The following is a 12,520-nucleotide window of genomic DNA, read 5'->3' as shown; positions in this document are numbered from 1 at the left end:
TGCTATGAGAACAAGCAACCCTCAAATTCAGTGCCTTAAAGCAACAAATTCTTGGGGGATTTTGCTCATGCTAAATGGTCGCTGTGGGTATGCTGGTGGTCAGGAGTTGTGGGAGAGGAGAGTGGACTCTGTCCACATCACTATCATTTAAGGACACAGGCTGATGGACATTGCATCCCTGTGTGTCCACAGTTGCCAAGGCAAAGAAAAGGGAAGATGTTGAATCTTGTACTTGCTCTCAAGGCGTCCTATCTTGGTGTGATATGTCACCATTGTTTGCATTTCATTGGCTGATGCAAGTCAGAAGTCCTCTCGCTTAAGTTCAAGGAGGTAGGAGATGGCAAAGTACAAGCAATCATGGTGGGTTCATTTCCTAGTCATGAATGATTTTGAGTCTAGGAATATGACCTGCTCTTGTCCAATGGGACAAAAGGGCAAGTCTACTGGGTTGGAGGTGGGGAGCCGCTAGGAAAGTTTCTCTTGTTAATAAAAACAGAAAGATGGTAGTAAACATTCCTGCATTGCTGGTGACTATTGTGTTGACTTATGATGCCGGAAATGCTGCAGGTATCTTGAGTGCTCACAAGAAACTTCCCTGACACACTGAGAATGGAGAAATGAAAAGATAGGAGGCACCTGAACCCGTGATTATGTCATTAAGCCACTACATTAGCCACTCGTGGACTTGTTTCATAGTTGGTCTTCTGGTTTACGTTGCATGTTCTGTTGCTGGCCCCTGCACACATCTTAACTGGTAGAATGGTCAATAATAGAACAACTCAGGTGCCTGCCCATTTTTCTCCAGGATAACATAATATCAGGAAAAGTTCCCCCTTCAAGCATGAACCTAAGATCAATCAATACACCCTGGAAGAGATTAGTCAGCCCAAGGTGATGAATGTACAATCCTCAGGATATTTGGGAAATATTCAAATTCTGTCCAGGGGACCAGTGAGTACCTACAACCTAAGAAGGCAATAACTGTATTGGTCATCTGGTAACACAATTGTTTGAAGCAATAATGAGGCAATCATCAAACAATGTTTTTTAGTAGATGTACATGAAAGAAGTTTGTATAGCAAGAAACTCTCAGGGCTTCTCAGCACAGAAGTGTTCCGTTCTCTCCAGAGAGGGGGAGTTTGCAGAGAGGCAAGGAGAGTTCATTAGACATTGCTGCGGCATGGACGAAATATCCCAGGAGACTATCTGATTACCTTTGCTCAGATGCTGTGCACATCAAAGAACCTTCTGATAACTAATTCAGTCCTCAGGGTCCTTGATGTAGACGTAGGGGTGTGCACTGAGTAAGAGACCCAAGGTCACCAGGATTTCTGTTTCTTGGAACAATATAGGTGAAAAATATGGTTGTTGATGCCTGGGGACCAAATTGTGCCCCACCAGTTACTGGAGCCATGGCCTTAACAAAAGCACTTAAAACTCACTGGGAGCCTCAGCTTCTGCTCCCATGAAACATGACTACTATCAATGGGCATCCCCAGAACAGTGGTGAAAATAACATGAGACAGAAGAGGCAAAAGAGCTTTGGAAACTGTAAGAGTATGGACGGGTGAGTACAAATGTCATTGCTCATCACTCTTTGTTTTGCTCAGTATGCTCCAGGGATTCAGGCCTTCTCATAACTACTAGGGTGCACCAGAGTCTTTCCCAGGCTCTCCCTCATGCTGATTCTTCACCTGGGATGTCTCACTCCTATTCATCTGCTCTTCACATGGGGAACTCTTAGTCTAAGATTTCTCAGCTCAAGTAGTTCTCCAGAAATACTTTGTTGCCAACCCAATTTAGATCTTCTCTTTATTAGTGCCCAGTTCTTTTTCTTCATTGCACTTTAATCATATATTTATTTGTGTGTTTCTTTTCCTTCCTCCTTCCCTCCCTCCCTCTCTTTCTCTCTCTCTTTCTTTCTTTCTTCACGGAATCTCTCTCTGTCGCCCAGGCTGGAGTGCAGAGGCGCCATCTCGGCTCACTGCAACTTCCGCCTCCTGGGTTCAAGTGATTCTCCTGCCTCAGCCTCCTGGGTAGCTGGGATTACAGGCACCCACCACCATGCCCAGCTAATTTTTGTATTTTCAGTAGAGAGACAGGGTTTCACCATGTTGGCCAGGCTGGTCTCGAACTACTGACCTGAAGTAATATGCCTGCCTTAGCCTCCCAAAGTGCTGGGATTGGAGGTGTGAGCCACCGTGCCTGGCCTTGTGTGTTTATTTACTGTTCCTTTTAGCTAGATGAGAAACTCCATGAGGGAAGGCATCCTGTTGCTTTCACTCTTCTGTGTTCCTGGTTTCTGGCACAAAATAGGATTTCAATATTACTTGTGGTAGAAAATGAGTGCTATGGGAATGTAAAATGTTATTATCAGTTCCCTCAACATAATTTGTTTATACATCAAAGAGTTTATAAAGTTTGGGTCAACTAGCCTCATTGAGCTTAATCAATTCTAGGTGACCAGATAAAGTCAGGTTTGGTCTTGCAGCAGTAAAGACCAGTTCTGTGCTATAACCCTGGAAGGCCTGGCCTACACGGTTGCAGGTCTGTTTCATTCACATCTGCTTATTTGAGCTTCCTGACTCTGAACAGGTGGGCTCTAGACCATTTTGTGAGAAGATTTTCTTTCAGGTATCGAATGGACCCAATGGAGAGGAAAATGTAAGTATGGAGCAGGTAGCATAAGAGGAAAGCAAACCTCCTGGTATCCCTCTTTAGGCCTAACTCATCAGAAAGTTACATAAGAAGAAAGGTGGCATGATGTAGCCTGGACCAAGCCATCTTCTTCCCATTTCTCCCCCAACTGTAAGACTACTTTAAATACCACAGGCATTCTAAATAAAACTGAAAACCTATCTTTGGTATTTCACCCCTTACCTAGCTTCTTCTTCACCAATCCATCCTCCAAACTGTTGCCAGCATGAATCATTCTCAAGCTGAGGGTATTATGTCCCCACTCTGTTTCAAATTCATCTGCTTTCTCCGTCGCCTATAGGATAACATGGAATGGATATTAAATCTCAACCCAAGCCTTCAACTTCCCTGCCTCTTCTCCCTTCATTTTTCTTCTCGTATCTTTCTTCCGAGCTTCTCTAAGCAGCTTTCAGGTCCCTAAACACAAGACGTTTTCTCATACTTCTCTGCCTTTGCATGCACGTTTCTTTCCAATCTTTTCTGCCTGGTAAGGCCCACTGGATCAGCTCAAATGTCACCTCTCCTATAAAGCATTTTCTAATAATGTCTCCTTCTGCTCCCATCTGGCACCTTTTTCTTATAGCATATATCTTGTGCCTTTAGAATAGTTTCTATTTCATCTCCACATTCCACTCTACCAGCATGTGAGTTCCTTGAGAATAGGGATTATATTTTGCTCATCATTGAATCCCCACAGACAAGCAGAGGGCCTCAAAGAGACTCAGGACCAGAGGAATGCCCTGCTTTATGATGTTCAAAAGTCCAAAACCAAACAACTCAGGTTAGGTTCCAGAGTTAGGAAAGAATAGTTTTACATTCTGGGGCCATCCCAGCTTCTAACCCTCTTCCCCTCTTCTATGAGATCCTACTTGACCACCATAGAGGTGGGTGGAGGAGGCAAGGGGCAATCAAACCAGAAGTCATGGTCTCTTTCCTTGGTTCATGAATGCACTTCTCTAGCAATGAAATGACATGGAGGAATAGATGGATTAGCATGATTCCTGTCTCAGCAAGCAAACATTGGGTACTAACTTCTGGACCCCTGAAATATGTCTAATTTTACTAACAGAAAGTCCCCTCTCTCATTACCAATAAAGCTGGTTGTTTTAAATGAAGACACATCTGGAACTGTTTTTGTGCCTGCCCAAGGACACACATACGCTCCATTTCCACCTTCAAAACTAATGTTTCAGGCAGACCCGTTTAATGTAAGAAGATGCTCACTTGCATTAGTGGAGGCAGGAAGGGACACTCTGTGTGGCTGGATGTATGAATGTGCTAACAGCTTAATTCTTTTAAGAACACTCACTAGGAACTGGGCTTTAGAACTTGAGGGTTGGCCAGGTTGACTTTGAGATTTGATCCATCACGAGTTATGCACCTGGAAATGAATGAAGTATATTTACTAGAAGAAACTAAGACTTGGAATTATGTTGGAGGAGGGTATGAGCTCACTTGTTCATTCAGTCATTAAACATTTATTTTATGAACATCTACTATACGCCAGGCGCTACATTAAAAGTTTGGGAGTCCATTGATGAAGAAGATAGGGTTCTGACCAGGAGACACAGAGGTTCATAATACATTTTTGTATGTGCTATCATAGGATTTTTGATAAAATGTTATCATGCTCATTAGGGAATTATTCATTCCTTTTGAAGATGGAGTCACTAAGGGAATCTTTACAGAGAAGGTGTCACTTACGCCAAGACTTGAAGAATGGGTAGGATTTATCAGTTGAACTAGAAGGAAAGGTATTCCAGGCAAATACATGCAAGCAGAAACATGAAGGGGTGAAAGAGCATGGGATTTAGATCCATACAATGATATGTTTCTGATAGTGGGCATGTAGCTGGTCAGTTCATGGTTTATTAACCCTTTTTTTTGAGTCATGGAACTCTGGGAGGGTCAAATAAAAGCAAAAATTTCTCTCCTCAGAAGAGTGTGTACAGACACACAAACACAACTTTCTGGGCATTTTCATTGAGTTCATGAACCCTCTGTCCTGATAGACACAGAGGGTTAAATGTCCTTGATTGAATTATTTTATATATTTAACATATATATATGTGTAAAACAAATTAAGAGGATTAATGACGATGTGTCACCAGCTTCATCTTCTCCAATTATTAGTGTTACCTAAAGATTAACTCATTGAAGGCCCACAATAAGCTTAACCATTAAGTGTTTATAAGCAGTTAATCTTTTGTCTCCAAAATTTACCAGAGATCATGGGTTAATTTCCTCTACCACAATTACTTTTTTCCACCCCTTTTGGTTAGAATGGTTAGAATTTCAAGAATATACATTTAGAATGTTAATTGAAACAATCAAGCATGGGGATAGGCCTGAGTTTCAGACTTTTTTTTTTTTTAACACTGAAATCTAAAGCAAACTGGGGAGTGGTGTGGCTTTTCTGTGCTGTACTGTTGTCTGGGCTTAGTCTACCTTTGCAGGTAATTAATTCCCCAGCCTGCTTATTTTTTCTAGTTGGCTCTTGTTTAGCTTCCACAGAGCCCCACCCCAAAATGCTTTATTGTCCCTCTGCTATTTCTACATATGGTCAAAATCATCTCACCTTCCGGGTTGCTGACATCGGCAAATTCAGTTTGGCAAACTGGGCTCCGCTCCCAGTAACCCTTTGTTCAAGAAGTGTTATTACAAAGGAGAGTATATCTGAAGCTAACAAGCCTGTCCAATCTCTTCCACTCCTAGATATACTCCTAAGGAGAAACTCTTCGTGTATTTGGATTTACAGCCACAGGCAGGATATTAGCACTCCCAGACCTACTGGGTACTAGAACACTGCTAATGAGCAAACAGCCCTGACTCAATTAGTGGTTTGTGAAATATTCCTGGATATCAAATTGCTTTTGCTGCCTGATAATCACACTGGCTCTTGGGATGAAAAGCAACCAAGCAAAAAATTGTTCCCTTGTTGAGCACTGCCTTGTTGATCTCCTAAGTTATATCTGTAGGCAGAATTCAAGTTTCCCATTTCCCCAGAGCTGAGGTTTGATTTACGCATGTAATCATTGACTTAGTGTTCATGTTTTCTCTTGTGAATCTTTTCCATAGTATTAGATTACTATCTTTTGAGACTGATTCTATATATAAACAAGGTTGATTATTTTAGAAACAAATTAAGAAATAAACTATAGACAGATCCAAAATGCTAAACTGTTAGTTTCCATAGGCATAGGGGTTTATTTGGGGGTGAGGGGTGGTAGTAGAGAGAGAGATAGAGATGGAGAAAGAGGGAAAGAATTTATGAAATTGGGAGACTGTTTCATTCAGATCACAACTTCTAGTTTGACTCTTCCTAAATTCTTTGCTTCTTAATTTTCAAGTCACTTCAGATTGCAGCAATGTTAACCTCAGCAACTAAAAACTTCAGTATATAACTTGGGAAGAAAAAAGTAGTAAAGGGAAGCAATTCAAGATCTGTTATTGGTATTTGAATACATTTATTGTGACAAGAATGCTGTTATAAATATTCATAAGCAAAGGCCATCTTTTTATCTAGGAATTGTCAAAGAGAAGATTCCAAATTGGAAGGATACATCTTTTGTAAAATCTGCAACCAATTCCTGCTTTGAGAATAAGCACCTATTGTTAAATTTCTACTAACATTATAAATGGTCACAGCACATGCCACTTGATACAATCCCAAACTTTGAAATGTCTGACTTCCCAGTGGGCTGTCCCTCTCCACTGCAACCCGCCTTCCTCCAGCCTCCTGAAACATCGCACTATCCTTTGGTAAGCAATTCCATATAGATAGCTGGGGGAGGAGGAGTATAACCTGACCATAGCATCAGGTACATCAGGTACATTTATTTCTAAAGTCTAATAGAGAACAGTTTTTACTGCTTTAATAGTAAGAAGCACTGAGAGGGATTTTAATCGACATTCTTAACTCTTTCAACTCCACCTAGATAGCTAGTATCTACAGATGATGCAGAAAAGAGGTTAGGGGAGTACTTTCCAATAGTTTATTGTATTTTCTTAAATATCCTTTCTGGAATTTTCAGAAACAAAACATAAAAAAATTATATACTTTATTACAAATGGTAAACTCAGAGTGCTCCAAATCTCTTATTTACAAACAACATTGGGCAGGATACCCAAACAAACAAACAAGAAATAACTTACAAAGGCATGAAGCTGTTTATTGACAGTAATCAGCTTTCATCAAATTAAAAAATATATATATGTACATACACAGTTAACGAAGGCAGGCCAGAAAGAGTTCATCTGTAGGCTCAGCCTCGCTCTCACAAACCTCCCTCCTGCCGCCCCTCCCCAACCCTCCCCCCGCTTTGTGTTCTTAAGGAGTACTACAGAAGCAATCTACAGTCTCTATTGCAGTTTGTAACCCCCTCCCCCTCCCCCCTTTAATACTGAATGAGATCGAATGTTAGGTCCATGCAGTTCTTGGTCAATGTTAACGAAAAGTCCAACGTTCCGTTCGCGCGGGGACAGCCCGTCCGCAAAGCTGGGCAGCCCGCAGGCGGCCGCTCCCTGGCTCCACGCCAAGGGAGGGCGCGCCAAGTCCTTCCCACTCGTGCACACTGGGGGCGCCGTCAGGACGCAACCCAGTCCAACTTGGATACCCTTGGCTTTAGTTCTCGGACACTTCTTTTTTCTCTCCGTCGCAACTTGTCAAGTTCTCAAGTCTGTCTCTCTGTGTTATTTTTTTTCTCCGTTGCCCCTCAGCCCCCGACGGTCTCTCTTCAAAATGTTTGCAACTGCTGCGTTAGCATGAGTTGGCACCCACTGTTAACGTGGTTCATGACTTTCTGTTTAAGCTGTGCCACCTGTTCCCTGAGCATGTTGGCCGTGGACGCCAGCTCCGAGTTCTGAGCTTTCAAGGTTTTCACTTTTTCCTCCAGCCGGGCGATTCTCTCCAGCTTCCTTTTTCGGCACTTGGAGGCAGCGATGCGGTTCCTCATGCGCTTCCTCTCCGCCTTGATCCGCTCCTGGGACTCCATGTCGATGGGGGACAGGGGCGGTGTCTCGCCGGGCATCTCGGGCACTGTCTGAGGCTCCTCCTTCAGGGCCTGCAGCCGCGGGTGCGGCACGGGCATCTGCTGGGGCAGGTGGTGCGGCGGCTGCGGCGGCTGCTGCTGCTGCTGGGGTTGCGCGGGAAAGGCCAGGCCGGCCGCGCCGTAGGAGGGCGCCCCGCCGCCGCTGCTCAGCGCGCCTGGGTTGAAGTTGCTGAGGTTGGCGTAGACCGGCGGCTCGCTGTGCAGGCTGGCGCTGAAGCCGCCGCTGCCGCTGCCCCCTGCCACCGAGGCTACCGCGGGAGCCACCATGCCCGCCCCGTTGACCGGCTGCGCCGCCGACGTGACGCTGGGCAGCGTGTTCTGGCTGTGCAGTTCGGCCAGGGCGCGCACGAAGCCCTCGGCGAAGCCCTCCTGCTCATCTGTCACGTTCTTGGGGCACAGGAACTGGGTGGGGGTCGGCGTGGTGGTGATGTGCCCGTTGCTGGACTGGATTATCAGGCGCTCCAGCTCGGGCGACGCCAGCTTGAGCAGCCCCACGTCGGGCGAGGTGAGGAGGTCCGAGTTCTTGGCGCGGAGGTGCGGCTTCAGGCTCCCCACTGGGTCGGCCAGGTTCAGGGTCATGCTCTGTTTCAGGATCTTGGGGTTACTGTAGCCATAAGGTCCGCTCTCGGACGGGAGGAACGAGGCGTTGAGGGCATCGTCATAGAAGGTCGTTTCCATCTTTGCAGTCATAGAACAGTCCGTCACTTCACGTGAGGTTAGTTTGGGCTGCGCGCACAAGTTTCGGGGCCGCAACAGGGCTCTGGCAAGCGGGGGACACCCGTGCCCCCCGGAGCCTTTGACAGGGAAAGTTTCTCTAAGAGCGCACGCACCCGCTGGCTGTCGTCCCCGCTGCGCCCTCCTCACCAGCTCGGTCCAGGGAGCGCAGGGTTAATTAAGATGCCTCCCGCACTCTTACTTGTCGACTAGCGCGCGCTACCCGGCTTTGAAAAGTCGCGGTCACTCACTGAGCGCTCTTCGGGCGCAGCGGTTCCTCGGTGTCCGCGGGCGAACTCGCTTCCCAGAGCAGCGGCTCTCCCCGCGGCGCGGATCAGTGCGGACCCTGCAGTGGCCGGCCGGCGGCGGGTCTCGGCCGCCCGGACTCCGACGACTTGTCCCCTCCTCCGCTGCTAGGGGGAGGGGGCGCCCGGCAGCCGCGGCTCGCGCTTGCCCAAGTTCAGCAACCGGTGCGAGCGAAGCTGAGCGCACGTCCTTCTTCTCTCGCGTGGCTCTCCGCCGCCTTCTGGTCTTTACCGCCGCGGAGAAGCCTAAGACGCAGGAAAGGCTTGCAAAAGTTCGCTCCGGGACTCTGTGCCACTTGTCTCCGGTCCTCCCGGCCGGGAAAGTTCTTTGCTGCTGCAGCCGCTCGCCGACTTCCCCCGGCGGGCGCGTGGGTACCGCTGCTTTCCGCCGCTGTCAACAGCGCCTGGGCAGCAGGGCTCTCCTCCCGGGGGCAGCTGGAGACCAGGCTCTCTGGGCACTCCTCGAAACACCAGCCCGGGAGCCACAGGCGCTAGCTCTGGGCAGTTAGAGAGAAGGTGGAAAAGAAAATAAGATTTGCAGTTCGGACTATACTGCCGACCTGGCTGGCTAGCTGTGTCTGTCTGCCTGCCTGAGTCCGCGCACCTCCACTCCCGCCTCGCTGCTTCAGCCACACTCAGTACAACTCTGAGCCCTTATCCAGCCCGAGCTCAACACTTATCTGCTACCAGTCAACCCCTAAAAATAGCCCATGATGTCACCCCAAGGCCTTCCCATTGGCTCGCGTCGCTCTCAAGGGGGCGGGCCCGCCCGTCACCATGGAGACTCCACCCTAGAAGATTCTTCTCTGGGCCCGCGGAGGCTCACGGGATGAGGTAATGCTCCGCTGCCCTCCTACAGTCGGGCCCTTCTTTCTCCTACCCTCCCCCCTGCCGCACGCCTCTCGGCCTTCTCTTCCCCGGTCCCCTCCCCGGGCCGTTTTTCCCGGCCCGCCCGGTGCATTGTGGGCTGACGTCTTGGGGTTTGACTGTCTAGTGACGGTGGCTGCCGCGAGCGGGCGGACGCTCGCAACCTCTGACGGAGGGGGGCTCAAGTTCACGGCTGCGAACGGGGATGCGGGGGATGCAGGGACCCGGGAGGCCAGGGAACCTGGCCAGTTGTTTTGGGCCAGGGGTGCGGGCGAGAGGTGGTTGTTGTTTCCCCACTTGTGGGGCCCGAAGTCATCCACCGGCGGCCGCCACCGCGCGGGGCTGGAGGCTGAGAGTCCAAGTACGCTGCCACCCCCCCGCACTTCCGGGGGGGCGGGAGTACCGCCCTTAAGGTGGCTCTGTGAAGTCCCAGGTGGGGGCGAGCCTAAGGGGGCTTAAGTTTGGGGGCGGTCTCCCGAGAGTCGGCCCCCCACGTTGAGAACGCTCCGAAGTTTGCATCTCGGTCAAGTTCAGGAGCGACGGTCCGCGGGGTCGTCTGGCTGCTCGTAGAAGCCGAGAGATTTGTATTGCCCGAAACTGGACGCTCAGCTGAGTCTCCGTTGCACCCCACTTCATCCTCCGGGACCGTGGGGGAAAGGGCGCGGGGGTTCACAGCTTTGCCTCGGAGGGGCAGATTTTATAGTGGGCGCAATTAGTGGGTAACAGGGTCCAGATGGGAACAAGCGTGTAGGCGATCCGAAACTCGGGGTACCCTGATGTTAGCCTACTCCCCCTCCCGCCCCCGGACAACACGCACACGCTTAACACAACACGCACAACATAACGCGCGCGCGCGCGCACACACACTCCATCCGCGCCGAGTTGCTTCCGGGAAAACAAGCCCAGAAGGCGGCGGACACTCGCATAAAGTCACGCAGTAGTACTCGGAGTCCGGGGTAGAACCTGGGCTTCAAATCTCTGCACTCCCGGCCGGGTGGTGGGCGCATATCCTGGGTAGCCTCTAGGAAGCGCTAGACACATGTAAGTGGTTCCTTTTCCGCGGTTATTTTATTCTCCCCCCGCCCCCCACCCCTTAGGGACGAAAGTGTGTGGTGGAAAGAATCCCGAAGTCGGGAATCCTGGTTCTTTCGTGGCCAGGCTGCCACAGTGTGAAGCAAGCAAATCACGGAACTCCTCCGAGCTTCATTTCCCTCATCTGCAGGTGGGGCCGGTGCCGTCCACCTCACTGGGCTGCCAGGAGTTAGTGTGACAGGGTCGCCAGCAGCACTAGGGAGGTGGTGGCCAAACAGCCCGCTTCCCTCCCCTGCCTCGCAGTTTCCATCCTCGCAGAGCCTGGATAGGATGCCAGGATATAAGAGTGCGATTTGGCAGGACCAGGTGTACTTTCCTGTGAGAAGCATCGAGGGGAGGAGGAGAGGGGGAACCGGGTTAGAAGTCAGCTCTTTCCCAAGCCTCTGTCTAGAACTGGGGCTTGAAGTTGGACCTGCAGCAGTTTAAGTTCCTAGGTTCTAAATTCAGACTTCGCTGCTTCTGAGCTTGGAATTCAGCCTTGGGTTCATTGCCCCCAGCCCTAAGGTATTTGCGGCTTTGAGTGTTCAGAAACCAACAGCAGCTGGTATCAGTGGGAAACCTGCCAACTTTTCTTCACTCCGGGCACTCACCTAGCTTTCACTGATCTGCAGAGGGTAACTGAAAGCCTACTGTGAGCCAGGCACCGAGCTGGGGAGGGGGTGGGGTAGGTATACAGTGATGATAAGATCCAGTTGCTTCCTCAAGGAGAGAACATTCTCCTCTGTCTGTTGCCCTGAATCATTTTCTGTTGTAATCAGGGAGTTGGTGTTCTAAATATTTTTTAATAACAGTAATAAAAATCAGTTTCATGTATTAAACACTTATTATCTGCCAGGCATTCTCCTAAGCAATTTAAATACGCTGTTTTCTCCCCACAACCGTCTTGAGAGACATATATTATCCAGATTTAACATGTGAGGAAATAGGCCTAGAGAGGTTAAGTATCTTTGTTGAGGTCACACAGGCAGCTGGAAATTGACCTCAGGTCTGTGTTACATTCCTTTGTATTTTCTCTACTCTGGCAAACTTTCTTGTGGAGTATTAGTTATCTGCAGAGGAAATAGCGCTTGTGGCATAGAAGAAATTTTCTTGCCTGATCCTCTGACTGTAACTCCGTTCAGAGCTCCTGTATTTAGAAATTTCAAGACTTAGGACTTTGTATAAATATATATCTTTTGCCTAAGGTTCTGTGTGTTCCTCTCTGCCTCATGTGGTTTAGTAGGCTGATCTTCTCCTTATGTTGAGAAATAGCATATTTCATCCAAAAAAATAACAAATCTGTTCATGTTAACGCCCCTGCTTGGAAGCCTTCATTGGCTTTTCCTTACAACCAGGAGAGTTCCGATTCCTATGCCTTGGAGAAGGGGCTTTTCACAATCTAACTCCTTCTCTCTCCAGCCTTATCTCTCACTCCCAGTTCTGTCAGGAAAGGCAGTGTTATGCTGCCCTAACAAACAACCCTAACATATCAGTGGCTTATTCCAGTGAAAGTTGGTCATTTCTGCTACATGACCATTGTAGGTTGGCAGGGTAGCTCTGCTCATTGTAGCCACTCAAGGGCTCAGGCTGAAGGAGGCCTCGTGTTGATATCCCTTTTCACAGCTATCCTGACTGTGGGGAAGGAACTCGGAACATCATGGCTGTCACAGCATCCACTTATGGCACACATCACTTCTGCCCATACCTCATTGGCCAAAGCAGTCACATGGCCATGCCTCTTTAGATCACTATAATCCTACCAGGTGTCTCAAAGGGCTTTCCAGGAATATTTGGGGGAATAACACTAAAGACTCT

General features: G+C 48.6%; 1 protein-coding gene across 1 annotated transcript; it reads right to left on the bottom strand.

The window, feature by feature from the left end:
- Positions 1-6,147: 6,147 nt before the first annotated feature.
- JUN (Jun proto-oncogene, AP-1 transcription factor subunit) lies at positions 6,148-8,652 on the bottom strand. Its single transcript, XM_004025880.5, has one exon. It carries the CDS (start codon positions 8,436-8,438, stop codon positions 7,434-7,436), a length of 1,005 nt encoding a protein of 334 aa, XP_004025929.1. The 5' UTR covers positions 8,439-8,652; the 3' UTR covers positions 6,148-7,433.
- Positions 8,653-12,520: the final 3,868 nt, after the last annotated feature.

This window comes from Gorilla gorilla, chromosome 1, assembly GCF_029281585.2.
Source record: "Gorilla gorilla gorilla isolate KB3781 chromosome 1, NHGRI_mGorGor1-v2.1_pri, whole genome shotgun sequence".
NCBI lineage: Eukaryota > Metazoa > Chordata > Mammalia > Primates > Hominidae > Gorilla > Gorilla gorilla.
The sequence above is the reverse complement of the archived record's forward strand: the minus strand, read 5'-3'. Positions and strand labels throughout refer to the sequence as shown.

Bases quoted from the DNA above. Each gene is read 5' to 3' on its own strand.
- JUN (XM_004025880.5), bottom strand. From the start codon at position 8,438: ATGACTGCAAAGATGGAAACGACCTTCTATGACGATGCCCTCAACGCC.